Here is a 20,228-nt window from a genome sequence, read left to right as displayed (position 1 = left end):
ACAGAGCAATATCAAATCTATTTTTCATAAAATTGAGTAAAATTGAGAAAGTTTTCCTCCAACAACTTAATCACTTCCTGGCATCAACTGGTTGCTATGACACCTTCCAATCAGGATTCCAACCTTTTCACAGCACGAGACCACCCTTATTAAAGTTATAAACTATTTATTAACATAGACTCAATACTCATGCTACTAGAAATCAGTGCTCCATTCAACAGTGTACAACATAAAATACTTATGATTAGAAAACTGGGTTGGGCTTTCAGGCACAGTCTTAGATTGGTCTAGGTCCTACCTAAAAGATAGGAACTGCTTTGTTTCCATTGGGGACTTTGTATCAAAACCAACCACCGTGACATGTGGAGTCCCACAAGGTTCGATCTCAGGACCCTCTTTATTCAAAATCGACATGCTCCCACTAGGGAAAATCATGCAAAATAACAATATTGACCATCATTGCTATGCTAATGACACTCAAATCTATGTAGCGCTGTCACCAAATTACTATCCGCCCATGGATCTGCTGTGCTAGTGCATCGAGCAAATCAAAAACTGGATGCATCAACATTTCCTTCAACTAAATTCGGACAAATTCTGTCCCTGAATACCTCAAAGCCAGAAATCTAGGGGTAACCATGGATTCAGAACTACATTTCAACAGTCACATCGATTCAGTTACAACATTTGTTACAAAACAAGCTATTTGTTGCTGTGCAATAAATAGCTGGGATAAACTCCCTGAGGATTTAAGACTTGCCCCAACTCTGACCACTTTTAAAACAAGAATGAAGACTTTTGTTTGCTTTAGCTTTCTGTTAAATCTTAAATACATTGCACTTTCTACAATGCATTTTTTTACTTTCCCTTTGTTTGTATTGACTTATCCATTTTATTATTACAGTTTATTAACTTTGTTCGGAGCGATGTACCGGATTGATTTCCTGATTGAGGTCCAGACCATCTTGAACCCTACTTTCTAAAGTTAGCTGCTGATTTTATTGCATCACCTTTGACTTTTAATTTATCCCTGGAGACAAACGAAATTCCCCTTATTTGGAAATCTGCCTTTGTTCTCCCACTGTTAAAAGGGGGGGACCCCACTGTGCTAAACAACTATAGGCCCATTTCCAAACCGTCTGTTTTGAATAAGGTATTGGAGTCCATTGAAAGCCAACAACTGAAGGACTTTTTACCAACAAACAGTATTTTATCTGAATTTCAATCTGGTTTTAGGAAACAACATAGTACGTCAACAGCTGCTTTAAAAGTGGTAAATGATTTTATTGAATTTTTAGATAACAAGCAACATTGTGCAGCCCTTTTTGTTGACCTATCAAAGGCTTTCGATACGGTGGATCATGCCTTATTATTAGAAAGACTCTGCAGCATCGGTTTGTCTGATCAAGCTGTCGGTTGGTTTAAAAACTATCTATCAGACAGATCTCAGTGTGTGCGAGCAGAAGGTATTACTTCTAGCTCTCTTAATGTATCCTAGGGTGTGCCACAGGGATCGGTTCTAGGACCTTTATTATTGACTATTTACATCAATTGTCTCGATTGTAAAGACCAAACACAAATTTTCACTTTTATGCAGATGACACTGTGATATATTGCTCTGCGTCTACCCCAAATCAGGCTCTCTGTAAGCTCCAAATTGCTTTCAACACTGTGCAACGTAACCTGTATGATTTAAAACTTGTTTTAAATGCTGAAAAGACAAAGCTCATGCTGTTCACAAAAGCTAAATCAAAGCCCTCTGACCTTCCTCCTATCACCACTTTGCAGGGCTCTGTCATTGAATCTGTGTCTCAATATAAATATCTGGGAATTATAATTGATGATGCTCTCTCTTTTAAACCTCATATCCAGCAGCTTTTGAAAAAACTAAAGATAAAACTAGGTTTTTACTTTAGAAACAAATCTTGTTTTTCTTTTGAAGCCAAAAAAAGACTTGTTGCTGCAACCTTTTTGTCTGTGTTGGATTATGGTGATGTTTTATATATGAATGCATCTTCAAAATATCTACAGTCTTTGGACACGGTCTATCACGGAGCACTGAGATTTGTTACTAATTTTAAAACCCTCACGCAGCACTGCTCTTTGTATGCTCGAGTTGGATGGTTTTCCCTGTCCACCCGCAGACTCCATCATTGGCATATCTTAATTTATAAAACTATCCTCGGTGTTCTTCCAACATACCTGCAGAAGTATGTCATTCAGAAAAGCACAGGAAAGTACCAGCTCCGCTCTGAGGACTTGTTTTTACTGACTGTTTTTACTGTGCCTAGAGTCCGTACTGAACTGGGAAAAAGGGCATTTAGTTATGCTGCTCCTTTTTCATGGAACCAGCTGCAAAATTCGCTGAAACTTAAGGAGCTGGTTTCTATGAACATGTTTAAGGCATTACTTAATGATGTTGAAGCTGGCTCTTCTGTCTGTACATGCTTTGTTTGATGATGTTTTAACTGTGGCTCTATTTGTATGTTCTCTGTTGTTTTTAAATGATTGTCTGTTACCAAATCTGTGCTGCTGCCTGTCTTGGCCAGGACTCTTTGGAAAAAGAGATTTTTAATCTCAATAAGATGTTTTCCTGGTTAAATAAAGGTTAAAAAAAAGAAAAAAAATATTATGACGATGTTTCTATGTGAAACACTTGGAGTCTGCCTTGTGCATGTAAAGTGTTATAAATAAAGTTCCCTTGCCTATTAACCCAAACAAAACCGAGGAGATAAGCGTTATTGCCATTTTCAGAGGATGTGAACTGTTGTTGTCCTTACATTTGTTTAAATATTATATATATCGTTAAATAGCAAATAATAGCAAAAAAAAGAAAGGCTTTTAAATATGAGCAAAAGCCAAATTATTCAAGGTGTAGTGTGTACAAGTAAGTGGCATCGTGCGGAAGGGTCCTGGCAGAATTGGAGTAAGATACTCCTAAGTATCCATAGTAGTGTGTGGAAATGAAAATAACAATCTTTTTTTCGTTACCTTGGAATGAGCCCTCTATTTGTACAACGGGGGAGGGCCATGTTTCTACAGTAGCCCAGTGGAGAGAACCAGTTTTTAGTCATTCAACACCCAATTTAAGTGTAGCAGAACCATCCGTTTAAGCTCGGATATGAACACTGAAAAATGTAAATGAACAGTTTTGGACTAAACGTTAGGAGGGAGGCCGTTTCATCTCCATGGCTGCGACCCATTCGTGATCTTCCTTTTACAGTCGTTGAGTATGAACGTTATAATCATTGACGTTTTACGTGAAATGCAAATCACTCTGCATTATACTGCAAGGGTCCGAGATACTTAAACCTGACTAAATACTTAAACCAATTTCACAATCTTGCCCGTGTAAAATCCGAGGGGGTAAGATCCCCCTTCGTCAAAGGAGCATGCCTTCTTGGTTCACTGGAGAAGGCTGGGCTACGCACGGAGAGTAGACCTCTTTAGAATAATTTGCATAATGTTTTATTTTCTTCATGATTCAAGACACTCTCATGCAAGAATGAGTATACATCTAAGTGTGTAGGCCACAAACGTGATTTACAATTTACAAGTGCAAAAAAAACGCCAACATGTTCAGGTTTTTTTCCCAACAAAATCCTCCTAAGGGAAGTTCCTCTGGTACTTTCTCGTAGATCGCACCATCTTTCCACTTCTGCATTAAATGCGATGGCTTCACCTTCTCTCCCATGATGGTCAGCATCTCTCTCTTTCACAGTCTCTCCAGTTACAACTACTCATATTGATATCGCTGCATTGTCTCTGTTGTAGAGAAAACGCAGCGTTACCTGGCGGGAACACCAGTCCCACCCTTGAAACTAGTGGCGATCCAAGCCCTTTGGGGGCTCCAGGCGAACAGTAATTTGGGGGCCCCTGCATCTACCGGGCTAATGTACCTTATATCGCATTTCATGCAAATATTGATGACTTATAAATTTGTAATCAAAGTGAGAATAGCATACAAAACTAAAAGATTTGTAATGGTGACACATATTGAAAATGAAATCCTAGAGGGTCTGTTTATCTCGTCATTTTACTCACCTTTACAGACTGGATGGATCAAAAGCAGTCTATTTTACTCAAAAGGAACAGATAGTCATAATGAACTCCTATGAGGAGTTCAGGACGGGACCCTTTAATGTTCAGCTAATTGTTTTCAATAATACAAATATTATTCTATATTCAAACTTTTTGCGGAGCTTGGCGTTCACGCTGTCTCTCACTCCTCGCGCATGCGCATGACGCTGTGAGAGCGTCATGCGCTCTCACAGCGTCAATACACCTGCTCTACCTCCTGAGCTAAGCCGACCCCTTTTCGCGATCTTTCGCAGTTATTTTCGTTGGCAAGTGTGAAACGTTGGACGCGCACATGCTGCATGAATGCTTGAATCGCTTGAAGTAGTAAACAAGGAAGAAAGGCGGAAGGTAGTTTGTCGACGTCAGTTCAAGACTACGCCACTGATTGGTCAAATTTGCGGGAAAGTTGCGGTTGTTGGTTAAAATTGCGACACCGCCCTCAATTCAAGGTGATTGGTTGATGTTGCGTTGAAGTTGCAAATCGCAACATCGCGAAATCCTGGAGGGTCTGTTTATCGCGTCATTTTACTCACCTTTACAAACTGGATGGATCAAAAGCAGTCTATTTTACTCAAAAGGAACCGATAGTCATAATGAACTCCTATGAGGAGTTCAGGACGGGACCCTTTAATGTTCAGCTAATTGTTTTCAATAATACAAATATTATTCTATATACGCGTGCAGTTGTGAACTCATGTATTGTAATTTATTGTATGATGTGTACTTTTATGGGTTATGATAAGACCACAAATGACTGAAAAGCTGTGCCAACATTTAAATATTTTTTCACCATTCAGCGAACAAAAGCAAATGCAGACTGGTTAACGACTGGTGAACGAGTGGTTCAAAAAGCTTCACTACTGGTGAACAAATGATTCAAAAAGCATAACTACTGGTGAACGAATGATTCAAAAAGCAAAAATACTAGTGAACAAATGGTTCGCCAGACAGTAACAACTCAGTATGATGCATGACTTTATATAAAGGAACACAAAAAACTTCACTACTGGTAAACGAATGGTGAACGAATGATTAGAAAAGCTTCACTACTGGTGAACGAATGGTTCGTGAATGAGTAACAACTCACCATCGGTCCGATCGAGCTCTACCAGTCGATCCAGTGTGGGACCCAAGCCAGCCCTCCACAGCGCTTGAAACCAAGGGCGGCAGGTTTAAAGCGAGCCCTGCAGCGGTGGACAATTGCTTTTAAGATTTTAACATTAGTAATGCAAAAAATTTTAACATTACTACCGCCACGTAATAAACCTTAAATGTGAATATCTTTATTAAGATATGGCAATCAACCCGTCTGTGCCCTGTTCATTTAATAACTTATTAATAATTAAATAATTGTGAAATCCCAGGAAAATACAGTTGCTTTCATAATAAATTGGTCAGTTTGCTAATTCACAGAATGATTAATTAATACAGTATCCCCTAGTCTGTTTACCAGTAATTCCTCAGTAGTTACTGAGTAACTGTCACTTATTATGCCGCGTTTCCACTGCAGGGTGCGGAACGGATCGGATCGCAAAGGTGTGGTAGGGAGGGGGCGGTATAGCCCAGGGCCCCGTTTCCCGAAAGCGTCGTTAGCCTTAAGTGGATCGTGAAGTGCGTCGAAAGGGCATCGTAGAGTTTTCACCGCGTTTCCCGAAAGCATCGTAGGGAACGAACGTCTTGAAAACGCTCGTAGCTAACGAGTACTCCAGGGGTGCTCGTAGGTACTCGTAGGACGCTAAGAGCATCGTCAGCTATAGCCTCAGTGGCGTCACCATCGGACATTCCGTATATTGGATGCGTTTTATTAAAACGCATTGCGCCTTTATGTTCTTAGTTTGGTAATTAATAAAGATTATTAATTAATTTGTTAATAAAGATGTTAAAATGGCCAAAATAAAACGGGACAGTCCAGAAAATGTTTGCGCAGGCAGGGCACTCAAAATGTGTGAGAGAAAGTGGGGGGATTTGTGCAGACTGACATAGGCTACTCATAAAACGTAGCATAAAATAATGTTAAAAATACATTAAATTAAAAAAAATTAAATAAATAAATATATATATAAAAAACAAGCAAAGGAGCAGGCAAAAGGCTGGGATATGGTGGGGATTGGTCACGTTGACGGGAATGACATGAGGGAGGGTGGAGGGGGTTAAAAAAAAGTCTCAATCACTATTCGACGCGCATGAAAACCAGCCGCGTAGTTATGAGGGAGGCCGTCCTCACACCGATCTTCCTCATCGTCATCGTCCTCAACGTCCTCCGGTTCAAGCAATGCCACCCCAGCCTTAGCTGCAATGTTGTGCAACATAGCCGTCACACATATCACGGCGCATGACTTGGCCGGAGAAAACTGGAGCCCTCCGCCTGACTTGTGAAGGCATCTAAAGCGCAACTTCCACCTCCCGATCGTGCGCTCAACGATGCACCGGGCCAGACGGTGGGCTTCGTTGTATTCCTCATCATGGACGTCTCCCGGGTTATTCACAGGTGTGAAGAGGAATTATTTAAGGGGGGAAAATGCCGTGAAACGCAGTGCATTCAGGATTAGGACTGATATATGTCGGTTTAAGCCTAATCAATTGTGTTTTAATGTCTTTAGCATTCATATAATTGCAGTCTATTTTTTTCGTAGGCTACTCTGCTGTTGTCCTTGATGGGGATATATTTTAACCCTTTTTAACACAATTTTCCTGCGACATTCCTGCGTCTCCCCCTCCTACGGAGCCCATTTCAGCACCGTGCCAGTAGACAGTTACAATCCTACGACGTTGTGAGTGCAGCGAATGCGCGTTCACGTTAAGAGGAGTTTCGGGAAACGCTCCAAAGAAATTGACGATGGATCGCAAGATCCATCGTGAGAATGATCGTACGAGCGTGGATCCATCGTTATCGGGAAACGGGGCCCAGCTCCGTTCCGAGGTCGCGTTTCCACTGCCGACAGTACCCTTTGTGGTAGGCCGGATGTCGATCACCGCGGCAGCTACGTAAACATCGTAAACAACGTCTTCCTCCCCAAGAATGCAGACGAACGTCTCCACCTCCTTGTTCGCCCAAGCAAGCGTTTTACGCGACATGTTAATTGTAAAGAATAATACCTTGAGGCTACTGTTTGTCTGTTTTTATCCCCGCGTCACCCGGAAGTGATGATTCTGTCGACCAATCAACGGAGGGGGTGTGTAGCTAGAATTTCCCGGGACCCTATCAGGCGTCTCGTCTCGTTTTCAGTACCCCAACGGAGGAGTCCTGAAAACAAGGCCAAAACGGGTACGGCTAAGTCCGGGTCACGCCCACTTTTGGCGGTGGAAACGCGACCCGATCCGCACCTTTGCGATCTGATCCATTCCGCACCCTGCAGTGGAAACGCGCCATTAGGGCCCCAGTTAGGGCCCCGGTCGTTCATCATTCGTTACTCATTCTTTCTTAAAATTTGCACTGTTAACGGTATCCAGCCAATAGCTGTAATTAGTTACACAACAACAAAATGGTCATATAGGACAAATGGGTGGAGTGTGTGTGTGTGTGTGTGTGTGTGTGTGTGTGTGTGTGTGTGTGTGTGTGTAAATAGCCCCAGGTAACACATACATTTAATTTTTCATTCATTCCTCCTCTTAAGTTACACAGCTACCTAACCAATGAGGCGATCACATTAATGAGCCGTCACCCGGGTTTCTCTGTCGCCGAGCGGGAAATCTGGACACAAAACACCAACACCCCAAACCGCAGTCCACGATGAACATTTATTAAGGAAGAAGAGAACAATATCATAATACAGAAACACGTCAGAGGTCACAGTAGTCGGCTCCGCGCCCGATGGCGTTCAACATAACTCCCCTGTCCACCCCAAACAGAATAAACCCCAACCCTTATAGACAACTCCCTTGTGGTGCCCCACACCTGAGACAGGGGACAGAGAAAACCATCAACTAGAATATATAATACATATAAAGAATGCACCTATGGGACATCACCTCACAAATAAATTGACCATTTAAATTCCCACACATAATATAATGTATATAATTACCCAGACATAACAGAATAAATATATATAATAACACACAATAGCATATATATAAAAAAATACCAAACTACAGATTATAATTGGCTACAGACTGGTCTAGATATGATAATCGAATAATTTGAAGTTTGTGAAGTACCCTGCAGCATTTGTGTTTGTGATTGTGAAAGGGGTGGAGCTAAATATTACACCATAGATCTAATCATTGGTTGGATTTATTGTCCGATCGATTGTCTCTCTGGGGACTTTTAAAATAGTTTAACTCATTGCCTATTTCAATGTTTCCCCTCTCAGCGTATATTGGCCGAGGGTGGGAGGTGGAACGACTACTTGCCATTCAGGTTCTTTGCCCAGCATGTCCCCACCCTGTACAAGAACACTTTGCACATCCCATCCCTGAGATATGGGACACCTTAGGAGAAGAAATATCACACATTCACAGCAAAACCTGATAGTCTCGATCAGACGCACTGCCACCAAAAGCCATGGCGGCTGTCTGTACATTCACAGCGCTGCATCGGGGTCACTTTGAGGATCAGGGTACAGATGTTGCTTGAGGAAGGCCAAGATCTTGTCCCAACTGTCTTCCTCAGCAAATGCATGAGGTTTTGGGTGTCCTCCCCACAGCATCGTTTCTGCAACACACACACACACACACACACACACACACACACACACACACACACACACACACACACACACACACACACACACACACACACACACACACACACACACACACACACACACACACTACCAATAATCCCTAATTAAAAACTACATTTTTTTTACCATTCTAAATGAACTATAAACTATTTCTCACCGCGCTGGTCGAAGCATGGTAAGCAGTAACGGGAGACCTGGACAAGGTTGCTATTGGGCAAATGGATGATGTGTCCGGCACCTGGATAACTCAGTATGGTCAACAGGTGCTCTTTGCCCGCTGTGTGCATCCTCTTTGCCATCTATGAGGAAAATGTGAGGTTCTGTTCAGTCCTGTGTTCCAATCCGCATCTTTTACAAACATGTCTGTTTTGTTCCAGCCCGAAAAACCAAACTATTTATGTCACAGTGTGTGGTCTGTCAGCAAGCCTCCCTGACCTAGCTACAATGTATGTACAATACACAGAGTTGGATGTGAATCAATTATCAATAAATGATCTAGAAGGATTTTATAGGTTTAAAATCTCGATGGACCACTTGTAAAAACGGAGCTGGGCAAATCAGGTTTTAAGTAGTATGCAGCATACAAGAACCATTTGAAACCCTGATTTAGTCCCTCTCATCAAATCATTTACTTATCGTCAGCTACTCTGTACGATGTTTGTAACTTTCTGCTCATCCGTTTCTGCTTAACTTTGGATACACGGTTTGTATATACAGTTGTGCACGTCTTGTCAAACTTGTTTATATGTGTTTATTTGTATGCAGGTCTCTCTTGAACCAGATCTTGATCTCGATTAGACTTCCTGTTCAATAAATGAAGACTCTAGTTTGTCCACTTACCAACTCAGCACATTCTGCAGATGGGAAATTAAGATCGCCTTCCCCAACAACCAGCAACAATGGACAATTTATATTTTCCATCTAGCAAAGATATGACAAACAATATTATTGAATGCATTTTGTGTGCGTGCGTGCATGTGCATGCATGTACCTACATTTATAGTTGCTTCATTTGGGAGAGGTAGTGTCAAACCGCGCATTGTTACATGGTTCTGCTCATTTCGCACAATGGTGTGTTCCTTCCTGATGAAAAAGTTATTTAATCATGGGATTCCAATAAAGCAATATCCATATATCTATTAAGGATGTAGATGGGCATAAGTCTACTATTGTAGCAATCCAGAAAAGCATACTTTTATCCTTTTTTGCCGTTGGAATTTCTAGGCATTTGATAGCAATCAATTTCGACCACAATCAACATCTAAAACGAGACTTACATTTTAAAGAGTTTCTTCCAAAATGTAACGGCCGACTCTTCCATCAATAAGTGGCTGCCATTGATAGAGACACAGCAGCGAGGCTGGAACACAAAATGGTTAGGACACATCGTACAGTTGAAAGAAGACACTGCATATCCGCCTTGTTCGTGGAAATACTTACACTGATAGCTTCGGTGCGGCATGCCATATTGAGAACCACGATTGCACCCTGAGATAGGCCAATGAGTCCAACTCTGTTGCTGATCACCAGCGGATGCTCCTGAAGAAACTCAAACGCCCTCTGTACGGACAAAGATTACCAACAACACTCCCATTAGATCATCTAACAAATCCACTGATCAACAGCTGCACAAGACCGAGAAAAAGTACAGCCATCGACAGAAACAAGTTGGGGACGGACGAAAACATCACAGACCAGAAAATAGTCCATCTTCAATTCTCTTCCAGGAATGACGTATTTGGCCACAAAGGCTACAAAACCTTGAGACGCAAGCATTGCGGGACGGCACTCCGTCAGCTCCACTTCATAGCCCCATAAATCAAGCACTCCCGGAAAGGGTCCAGGACCTGAGGAGTACAGCAGTTTGGATCCAGAGAACGCTTGGCATGGATTAAAGTTCTCCGTCGCTACGACGGATTTCCGTCATTTGGAGTTCACAGAGGCCACTTCACATCTCCGATAACGTCGGGACAAATTTACAAACAGGCGTCATTTGGATAAACTAATCGCATATTAAGGATCTAAATAGGTACTTTCTCGCATAAAAAAATATTAAAACTTAAGAAAGTGATGTATTAACAGCACTGAAGCGAGAATTAAAACAGCTTTTAGCAGCTTTACCGCTACCGCTGCCGCGAAATGCATTCTGGGAAACTTGCATACTGTATACTGCGGTGCAGTCGGTCTGCTGTATACTGCATACTGAATCCCACATTCAGTATGCAGTATACAGTACATACTGCGCAGTATGTAGTCAGCAGTATGCAGTTTCGAACATGGACATAATACACGCGTGTATTATGTCGTCATACGTCAACGCCGGTAAAATTGTCAAATTATATAGTGAGTATTTAAAAGGTCTACCGTTAAAATTGACTGAAAACACAAGCATTTTAATAATGTACATCCCGATTATATATTAAATATATTATATACAAATGTATATATATACACACCATTTTCGCGCCACATCTTACGTCTCTGTTGTGTTAGTGTTGAGTGTCAGAGCGAAAGTTAAGCTAGTATGAACTCCCTTATGATGATTGACGGCTCTGATGTATCGGATATTGATAAAACACAAAAAAATAAATGGAGATGGGCATGGCTGACGGAAACGGGGAACGATGGCAAGCCTTACGGTTCATGGTGCAAAAAAATATGAGACAAGCTTTGCAAAAAAAAAATCTTAGAGTCTAATTGAAAAGACAACAAAAAAATTGCAATAGATGCAAAAGAACAGCTGTTTAAAATCCTCCTCCTGTAAAACAGTATTGGTCGAGCATTTAAACGTGATGGCTGCATTTGGTGCTGACGTCTTATACATTTGTATTTCTTAAGCAGGTGTCAAGTAACCTAACCTGGAACATGTTTCACACACTGCATGTGACTTGGCTGTAGCGCGAATAAAATTTCAGTCAGAAGATTTTTTTTCACTTTAATCCCTGGCTTGGCTAACGAATCACCTCAGGACTGCACAGAACCAGGGGGGGAGAGGCTATTGGAACATACCCGGAGGGATGAAGAGGATGCCCTCAATCTCCTTCTCTTGCACTCTGATCCTCTTCAGCCCCGGTGCCATGGACCACCTCTCGGCCACCACTGAGGCCAGGGGAGGCTTCTGCCTGAAGCCTTCAGAGAGGTGGCCCTGAAACACCGAGATGAGCACCTCCTGTGGTATCTCCACGTCAACCTTGAACAAACTGAGGAACAGAAGGACAATCGTGTGTTCAAACGAATCCTGCCTTACTCGCAATGTATTTCAACATATTTTAAATGTATGAAGAAAAACCACCCTGTCCCCATTATCACGAGAGAAGGTCAATGAACGTAAGTGTCAAGGAGTACCATCGCAGAGTTAAGCTTTGACCCTCATCAGGCCTGAGGAGGTAGAACCTTACACTGCATGCTCTTTAGATCCTGGCACAGGGATCATACTCCACAGTAAACCCATCGGCTCCTTTCCTGTGTAGGTTCCCCCCAGACTAGCCTCTTGTGAAACTGTGGAGTCAATCCAGATACCAGTTGGAATGGCAAACATGTCATCAATCGTTGTGCATTAGTTGAGGGAACATGAATGAACCGTCATTGATTATTTTAACATCAGGCAGTAAGCCCTGCATTTGAATTGAAGTAATGCTTGAGGTCAAATAGCCATCAGAACAATATCTACCATCGACAGTCCCTTTATTGTCAGCGACATAGTGTCCGTATGCCTCCCAATAATCCTTCACCTCAGAGCAGTGAAGAGAGTGCAAAGTGACTGAGAGACCAGGAGGCAGATTCTCCACCAGCACCCGGAACTTCTCGGTAAAGAGTGCCCGTGAGGGACAAACTGAGAGAATTGGGTGGACAGCCCCAGCCATCATTCATAATCTGTGAAGCAGAAAAGAAAAGTCAAAATTATCAGTCCAAATACATTATTGCATCAACATTTAGAATACAAATGGAACACTAATTAGTTGTTTTTAGGTTCTACAATAACACAAGCCGTTTCATAGATGATGTTCTTCATTTGCATTTAGCAGATGCTTTTATCCAAAGCGACTTACGATGAGTACATTTGTCAAGAGAAAGATAAACAATATATCTCCGTCTGTACAGTAAAGATGTTCATAGAACCAAGTGCCAAGCACTAACAATTGTTCCCTGTATTCAACAAAGCTATCTGGGATAAGATGCTGCACAATGCTAAGTACTATTGTTAAACGCATGTACTATACCTGGTATGCACGAATCCTTCAATGTATCTATTCCACAAAGATGAAATCCACTATGTGCGAAGAGTCTAAACTGTGACTGGTCAGTGATCATCTGAGGACACATTTATAGCCTACGCCTTCATGAGCCCACTTAACAGTTCCAGGACAGGCCTCCATGTCCTGAGGGTGAGCTTAGGGACGGTTACCAGTGTGCACACAAGACCTATTGCAGTGTTTGTCTTTAATGATGTTTCAATATCTTTTGTGTGTTTAATTCTTTGTTTGTATTGATCCAATACCTCAAGGTGTGTAAACACAGGACTCAAATAAACACGAAAGAAACACAAATAAGAGTTATGCATTGTTTGATGTTCAGACAGATAGAACAGAATGTTCAATGGTTGGATTGAGATCGGAAAATGTCTGACCTCTGTTCCCCCTTTCATTGGCCTAGACTGAAGATGATATGATTTTACTTTACAGAATAGCATGGTTTTATTGCTGAATTAGCTATCATGGTTCAGAAAATATCACTGTCCAAAGTTACCATGTGCCTTTAACTACACCAAGTTTGATGATTGGCAGAAGTTAATCCCAACTTTTTGCCCCTTCAAATTTGTTTGGACCATTTTGGAACTCTGGCAGCCATGTTGTTTGGTATATTGACTTCCTCTTACTTGAGCAGTTAGAACATTCAACAGTTCCAAAGTTGGTCCCGCTCAAGTCAAACATTGCGCCAAGGAACTTGAGTCACAGTCCACACACATGTTGATGCCTCGCCTTAATATAAAATGTGTGGATTTCATTTTTTCAGAGACATTACATATCTTTATCTGTTGCTTTGATAATATACCTACCAATCTCTTTAAGAATGTTTTTGACTGCCTAGCAATAGACATATTGCAAATAGTTAACAGCTCTCCAATCAGGGAATTTCCTAAAAGCCTTGAAAACACCAGTTAATAAACCCCTTTTAAAAAAGCGGAGCCTAGATGACTCTATTATTAACAACTACAGAGCATTATCAAATCTATCTTTCATAAAATTGAGTAAAATTGAGAAAGTTTTCCTCTTACAACTTAATCACTTCCTGGCATCAACTGATTGCTTTGACACCTTCCAATCAGGATTCCGACCTTTTCACAGCACAGAGACCACCCTTATTAAAGTTATAAACTATTTATTAACATAGACTCAATACTCATGCTACTAGAAATCAGTGCTCCATTCAACATTGTACAACATAAAATACTTATGATTAGAAAACTGGGTTGGGCTTTCAGGCACAGTCTTAGATTGGTCTAGGTCCTACCTAAAAGATAGGAACTGCTTTGTTTCCATTAGGGACTTTGTATCAAAACCAACCACGGTGACATGTGGAGTCCAACAAGGTTCGATCTCAGGACCCTCTTTATTCAAAATCGACATGCTCCCACTAGGGAAAATCATGCAAAATAACAATATTGACCATCAGTGCTATGCTAATGACACTCAAATCTATGTAGCGCTGTCACCAAATTACTATCCGCCCATGGATCTGCTGTGCTAGTGCATCGAGCAAATCAAAAACTGGATGTATCAACATTTCCTTCAACTAAATTCGGACAAACTCTGTCCCTGAATACCTCAAAGCCAGAAATCTAGGGGTAACCATGGATTCAGAACTACATTTCAACAGTCACATCGATTCAGTTACAAAATTTGTTACAAAACAAGCTATTTGTTGCTGTGCAATAAATAGCTGGGATAAACTCCCTGAGGATTTAAGACTTGCCCCAACCCTGACCACTTTTAAAACAAGACTGAAGACTTTTGTTTGCTTTAGCTTTCTGCTAAATCTTAAATACATTGCACTTTCTACAATGCATTTTTTTACTTTCCCTTTGTTTGTATTGACTTATCCATTTTATTATTACAGTTTATTAACTTTGTTCGGAGCGATGTACCGGATTGATTTCCTGATTGAGGTCCAGACCATCTTGAACCCTACTTTCTAAAGTTAGCTGCTGATTTTATTGCATCACCTTTGACTTATCTTTTTAATTTATCCCTGGAGGCAAACGAAATTCCCCTTATTTGGAAATCTGCCTTTGTTCTCCCACTGTTAAAAGGGGGGGTCCCCACTGTGCTAAACAACTATAGGCCCATTTCCAAACTGTCTGTTTTGAATAAGGTATTGGAGTCCATTGTAAGCCAACAACTGAAGGACTTTTTTACCAACAAACAGTATTTTATCTGAATTTCAATCTGGTTTTAGGAAACAACATAGTACGTCAACAGCTGCTCTAAAAGTGGTAAATGATTTTATTGAATTTTTAGATAACAAGCAACATTGTGCAGCCCTTTTTGTTGACCTATCAAAGGCTTTCGATACGGTGGATCATGCCTTATTATTAGAAAGACTCTGCAGCATCGGTTTGTCGGATCAAGCTGTCGGTTGGTTTAAAAACTATCTATCAGACAGATCTCAGTGTGTGCGAGCAGAAGATATTACCTCTAGCTCTCTTAATGTATCCAAGGGTGTGCCACAGGGATCGGTTTTAGGACCTTTATTATTTACTATTTACATAAATTGTCTGGATTGTAAAGCCCCAAACACAAATTGTCACTTTTATGCAGATGACACTGTGATATATTGCTCTGCGTCTACCCCAAATCAGGCTCTCTGTCAGCTTCAAATTGCTTTCAACACTGTGCAACGTAACCTGTATGATTTAAAACTTGTTTTAAATGCTGAAAAGACAAAGCTCATGCTGTTCACAAAAGCTAAATCAAAGCCCTCTGACCTTCCTCCTATCACCACTTTGCAGGGCTCTGTCATTGAATCTGTGTCTCAATATAAATATCTGGGAATTATAATTGATGATGCTCTCTCTTTTAAACCTCATATCCAGCAGCTTTTGAAAAAACTAAAGATAAAACTAGGTTTTTACTTTAGAAACAAATCTTGTTTTTCTTTTGAAGCCAAAAAAAGACTTGTTGCTGCAACCTTTTTGTCTGTCTTGGATTATGGTGATGTTTTATATATGAATGCATCTTCAAAATGCCTACAGTCTTTGGACACGGTCTATCACGGAGCACTGAGATTTGTTACTAATTTTAAAACCCTCACGCACCACTGCTCTTTGTATGCTCGAGTTGGATGGTTTGCCCTGTCCACCCACAGACTCCATCATTGGCATATCTTAATTTATAAAACTATCCTCGGTGTTCTTCCAACATATCTGCAGAAGTATGTCATTCAGAACAGCACAGGAAAGTACCAGCTCCGCTCTGAGGACTTGTTTTTACTGACTGTGCCTAGAGTCCGTACTGAACTGGGGAAAAGGGCATTTAGTTATGCTGCTCCTTTTTCATGGAACCAGCTGCAAAATGCGCTGGAACTTAAGGAGCTGGTTTCTATGAACATGTTTAAGGCATTACTTAATGATGTTGAAGCTGGCTCTTCTGTCTGTACATGCTTTGTTTGATGATGTTTTAACTGTGGCTCTATTTGTATGTTCTCTGTTGTTTTTAAATGATTGAGCAAAAGCCAAATTATTCAAGGTGTAGTGTGTACAAGTAAGTGGCATCGTGCGGAAGGGTCTTGGCAGAATTGGAGTAAGATACTCCTAAGTATCCATAGTAGTGTGTGGAAATGAAAATAACAATCGTTTTTTCGTTACCTTGGAATGAGCCCTCTATTTGTACAACGGGGGAGGGCCATGTTTCTACAGTAGCCCAGTGGAGAGAACCAGTCTTTAGTCATTCAACACCCAATTTAAGTGTAGCAGAACAATCCGTTTAAGCTCGGATATGAACACTGAAAAATGTAAATGAACAGTTTTGGACTAAACGTTAGGAGGGAGGCCGTTTCAACTCCATGGCTGCGACCCATTCGTGATCTTCCTTTTAGAGTCGTTGAGTATGAACGTTATAATCATTGACGGTTTACGTGAAATGCACCTCACTCTGCATTATACTGCAAGGGTCCGAGATGCTTAAACCTGACTCCAGACCTTTTTACGAGGCCAATTTCACAATCTTGCCCATGTAAGATCTGAGGGGGTAAGATCCCCCTTCGTCAAAGGAGCATGTCTTCTTGGTTCACTGGAGAAGGCTGGGCTACGCACGGAGAGTAGACCACTTTAGAATAATTTGCATAATGTTTTATTTTCTTCATGATTCAAGACACTCTCATGCAAGAATGAGTATACATCTAAGTGTGTAGGCCACAAACGTGATTTACTATTGCAAAAAAAACGCCAACATATTCAGGTTTTTTTCCCAACAAAATCCTCCTAAGGGAAGTTCCTCTGGTACTTTCTCGTAGATCGCACCATCTTTCCACTTCTGCATTAAATGCGATGGCTTCACCTTCTCTCCCATGATGGTCAGCATCTCTCTCTTTCACAGTCTCTCCAGTTACAACTACTCATATTGATATCGCTGCATTGTCTCTGTTGTAGAGAAAACGCAGCGTTACCTGGCGGGAACACCAGTCCCACCCTTGGAACTAGTGGCGATCCAAGCCCTTTGGGGGCTCCAGGCGAACAGTAATTTGGGGGCCCCTGCATCTACCGGGCTAATGTACCTTATATCGCATTTCATGCAAATATTGATGACTTATAAATTTGTAATCAAAGTGAGAATAGCATACAAAACTAAAAGATTTGTAATGGTGACACATATTGAAAATGAAATCCTGGAGGGTCTGTTTATCTCGTCATTTTACTCACCTTTACAGACTGGATGGATCAAAAGCAGTCTATTTTACTCAAAAGGAACAGATAGTCATAATGAACTCCTATGAGGAGTTCAGGACGGGACCCTTTAATGTTCAGCTAATTGTTTTCAATAATACAAATATTATTCTATATTCAAACTTTTTGCGGAGCTTGGCGTTCACGCTGTCTCTCACTCCTCGCGCATGCGCATGACGCTGTGAGAGCGTCATGCGCTCTCACAGCGTCAATACACCTGCTCTACCTCCTGAGCTAAGCCGACCCCTTTTCGCGATCTTTCGCAGTTATTTTCGTTGGCAAGTGTGAAACGTTGGACGCGCACATGCTGCATGAATGCTTGAATCGCTTGAAGTAGTAAACAAGGAAGAAAGGCGGAAGGTAGTTTGTCGACGTCAGTTCAAGACTACGCCACTGATTGGTCAAATTTGCGGGAAAGTTGCGGTTGTTGGTTAAAATTGCGACACCGCCCTCAATTCACGGTGATTGGTTGATGTTGCGTTGAAGTTGCAAATCGCAACATCGCGAAATCCTGGAGGGTCTGTTTATCGCGTCATTTTACTCACCTTTACAAACTGGATGGATCAAAAGCAGTCTATTTTACTCAAAAGGAACCGATAGTCATAATGAACTCCTATGAGGAGTTCAGGACGGGACCCTTTAATGTTCAGCTAATTGTTTTCAATAATACAAATATTATTCTATATACGCGTGCAGTTGTGAACTCATGTATTGTAATTTATTGTATGATGTGTACTTTTATGGGTTATGATAAGACCACAAATGACTGAAAAGCTGTGCCAACATTTAAATATTTTTTCACCATTCAGCGAACAAAAGCAAATGCAGACTGGTTAACGACTGGTGAACGAGTGGTTCAAAAAGCTTCACTACTGGTGAACGAATGATTCAAAAAGCATAACTACTGGTGAACGAATGATTCAAAAAGCAAAAATACTAGTGAACAAATGGTTCGCCAGACAGTAACAACTCAGTATGATGCATGACTTTATATAAAGGAACACAAAAAACTTCACTACTGGTAAACGAATGGTGAACGAATGATTAGAAAAGCTTCACTACTGGTGAACGAATGGTTCGTGAATGAGTAACAACTCACCATCGGTCCGATCGAGCTCTACCAGTCGATCCAGTGTGGGACCCAAGCCAGCCCTCCACAGCGCTTGAAACCAAGGGCGGCAGGTTTAAAGCGAGCCCTGCAGCGGTGGACAATTGCTTTTAAGATTTTAACATTAGTAATGCAAAAAATGTTAACATTACTACCGCCACGTAATAAACCTTATCTTTATTAAGATATGGCAATCAACCCGTCTGTGCCCTGTTCATTTAATAACTTATTAATAATTAAATAATTGTGAAATCCCAGGAAAATACAGTTGCTTTCATAATAAATTGGTCAGTTTGCTAATTCACAGAATGATTAATTAATACAGTATCCCCTAGTCTGTTTACCAGTAATTCCTCAGTAGTTACTGAGTAACTGTCACTTATTATGCCGCGTTTCCACTGCAGGGTGCGGAACGGATCGGATCGCAAAGGTGTGGTAGGGAGGGGGCGGTATAGCCCAGGGCCCCGTTTCCCGAAAGCGTCGTTAGCCTTAAGTGGATCGTGAAGTGCGTCGAAAGGGCATCGTAGAGTTTTCACCACGTTTCCCGAAAGCATCGTAGGGAACGAACGTCTTGAAAACGCTCGTAGCTAACGAGTACTCCAGGGGTGCTCGTAGGTACTCGTAGGACGCTAAGAGCATCGTCAGCTATAGCCTCAGTGGCGTCACCATCGGACATTCCGTATATTGGATGCGTTTTATTAAAACGCATTGCGCCTTTATGTTCTTAGTTTGGTAATTAATAAAGATTATTAATTAATTTGTTAATAAAGATGTTAAAATGGCCAAAATAAAACGGGACAGTCCAGAAAATGTTTGCGCAGGCAGGGCACTCAAAATGTGTGAGAGAAAGTGGGGGGATTTGTGCAGACTGACATAGGCTACTCATAAAACGTAGCATAAAATAATGTAAAAAATAAATTAAATTAAAAAAAATAAAAAAAATAAAGAAATATTTTTTTTTATAAAAAACAAGCAAAGGAGCAGGCAAAAGGCTGGGATATGGTGGGGATTGGTCACGTTGACGGGAATGTTTAGTGAAATGAGGGAGGGTGGAGGGGGTTAAAAAAAAGTCTCAATCACTATTCGACGCGCATGAAAACCAGCCGCGTAGTTATGAGGGAGGCCGTCCTCACACCGATCTTCCTCATCGTCATCGTCCTCAACGTCCTCCGGTTCAAGCAATGCCACCCCAGCCTTAGCTGCAATGTTGTGCAACATAGCCGTCACACATATCACGGCGCATGACTTGGCCGGAGAAAACTGGAGCCCTCCGCCTGACTTGTGAAGGCATCTAAAGCGCAACTTCCACCTCCCGATCGTGCGCTCAACGATGCACCGGGCCAGACGGTGGGCTTCGTTGTATTCCTCATCATGGACGTCTCCCGGGTTATTCACAGGTGTGAAGAGGAATTAT

General features: G+C 41.4%; 1 protein-coding gene across 2 annotated transcripts; it reads right to left on the bottom strand.

The window, feature by feature from the left end:
- Positions 1–7,799: 7,799 nt before the first annotated feature.
- On the bottom strand, positions 7,800–13,179 carry LOC132452833 (bile acid-CoA:amino acid N-acyltransferase-like). 2 transcript variants are annotated; one of them, XM_060045643.1, is made up of 11 exons: positions 12,987–13,179; positions 12,436–12,647; positions 12,164–12,263; positions 11,775–11,965; positions 10,461–10,612; positions 10,206–10,325; positions 10,043–10,125; positions 9,761–9,848; positions 9,606–9,686; positions 8,923–9,064; positions 7,800–8,734 (listed from the first exon to the last, which is right to left on the bottom strand). In XM_060045643.1, exons 2-11 carry the CDS (start codon positions 12,629–12,631, stop codon positions 8,604–8,606), a joined length of 1,284 nt encoding a protein of 427 aa, XP_059901626.1. In that variant the 5' UTR covers positions 12,632–12,647; positions 12,987–13,179; the 3' UTR covers positions 7,800–8,603. The 2 variants fall into 2 exon arrangements, with proteins under 2 accessions (XP_059901626.1, XP_059901625.1); XM_060045642.1 differs by having other exon boundaries at positions 12,436–12,638; positions 12,986–13,175.
- Between the last annotated feature and the right edge of the window lie 7,049 nt (positions 13,180–20,228).

Source organism: Gadus macrocephalus, chromosome 23 (genome assembly GCF_031168955.1).
Source record: "Gadus macrocephalus chromosome 23, ASM3116895v1".
Taxonomy (NCBI): Eukaryota; Metazoa; Chordata; class Actinopteri; order Gadiformes; family Gadidae; genus Gadus; species Gadus macrocephalus.
Note: the sequence above shows the minus strand (reverse complement) of the source record. Positions and strands in the feature narration are given on the sequence as shown.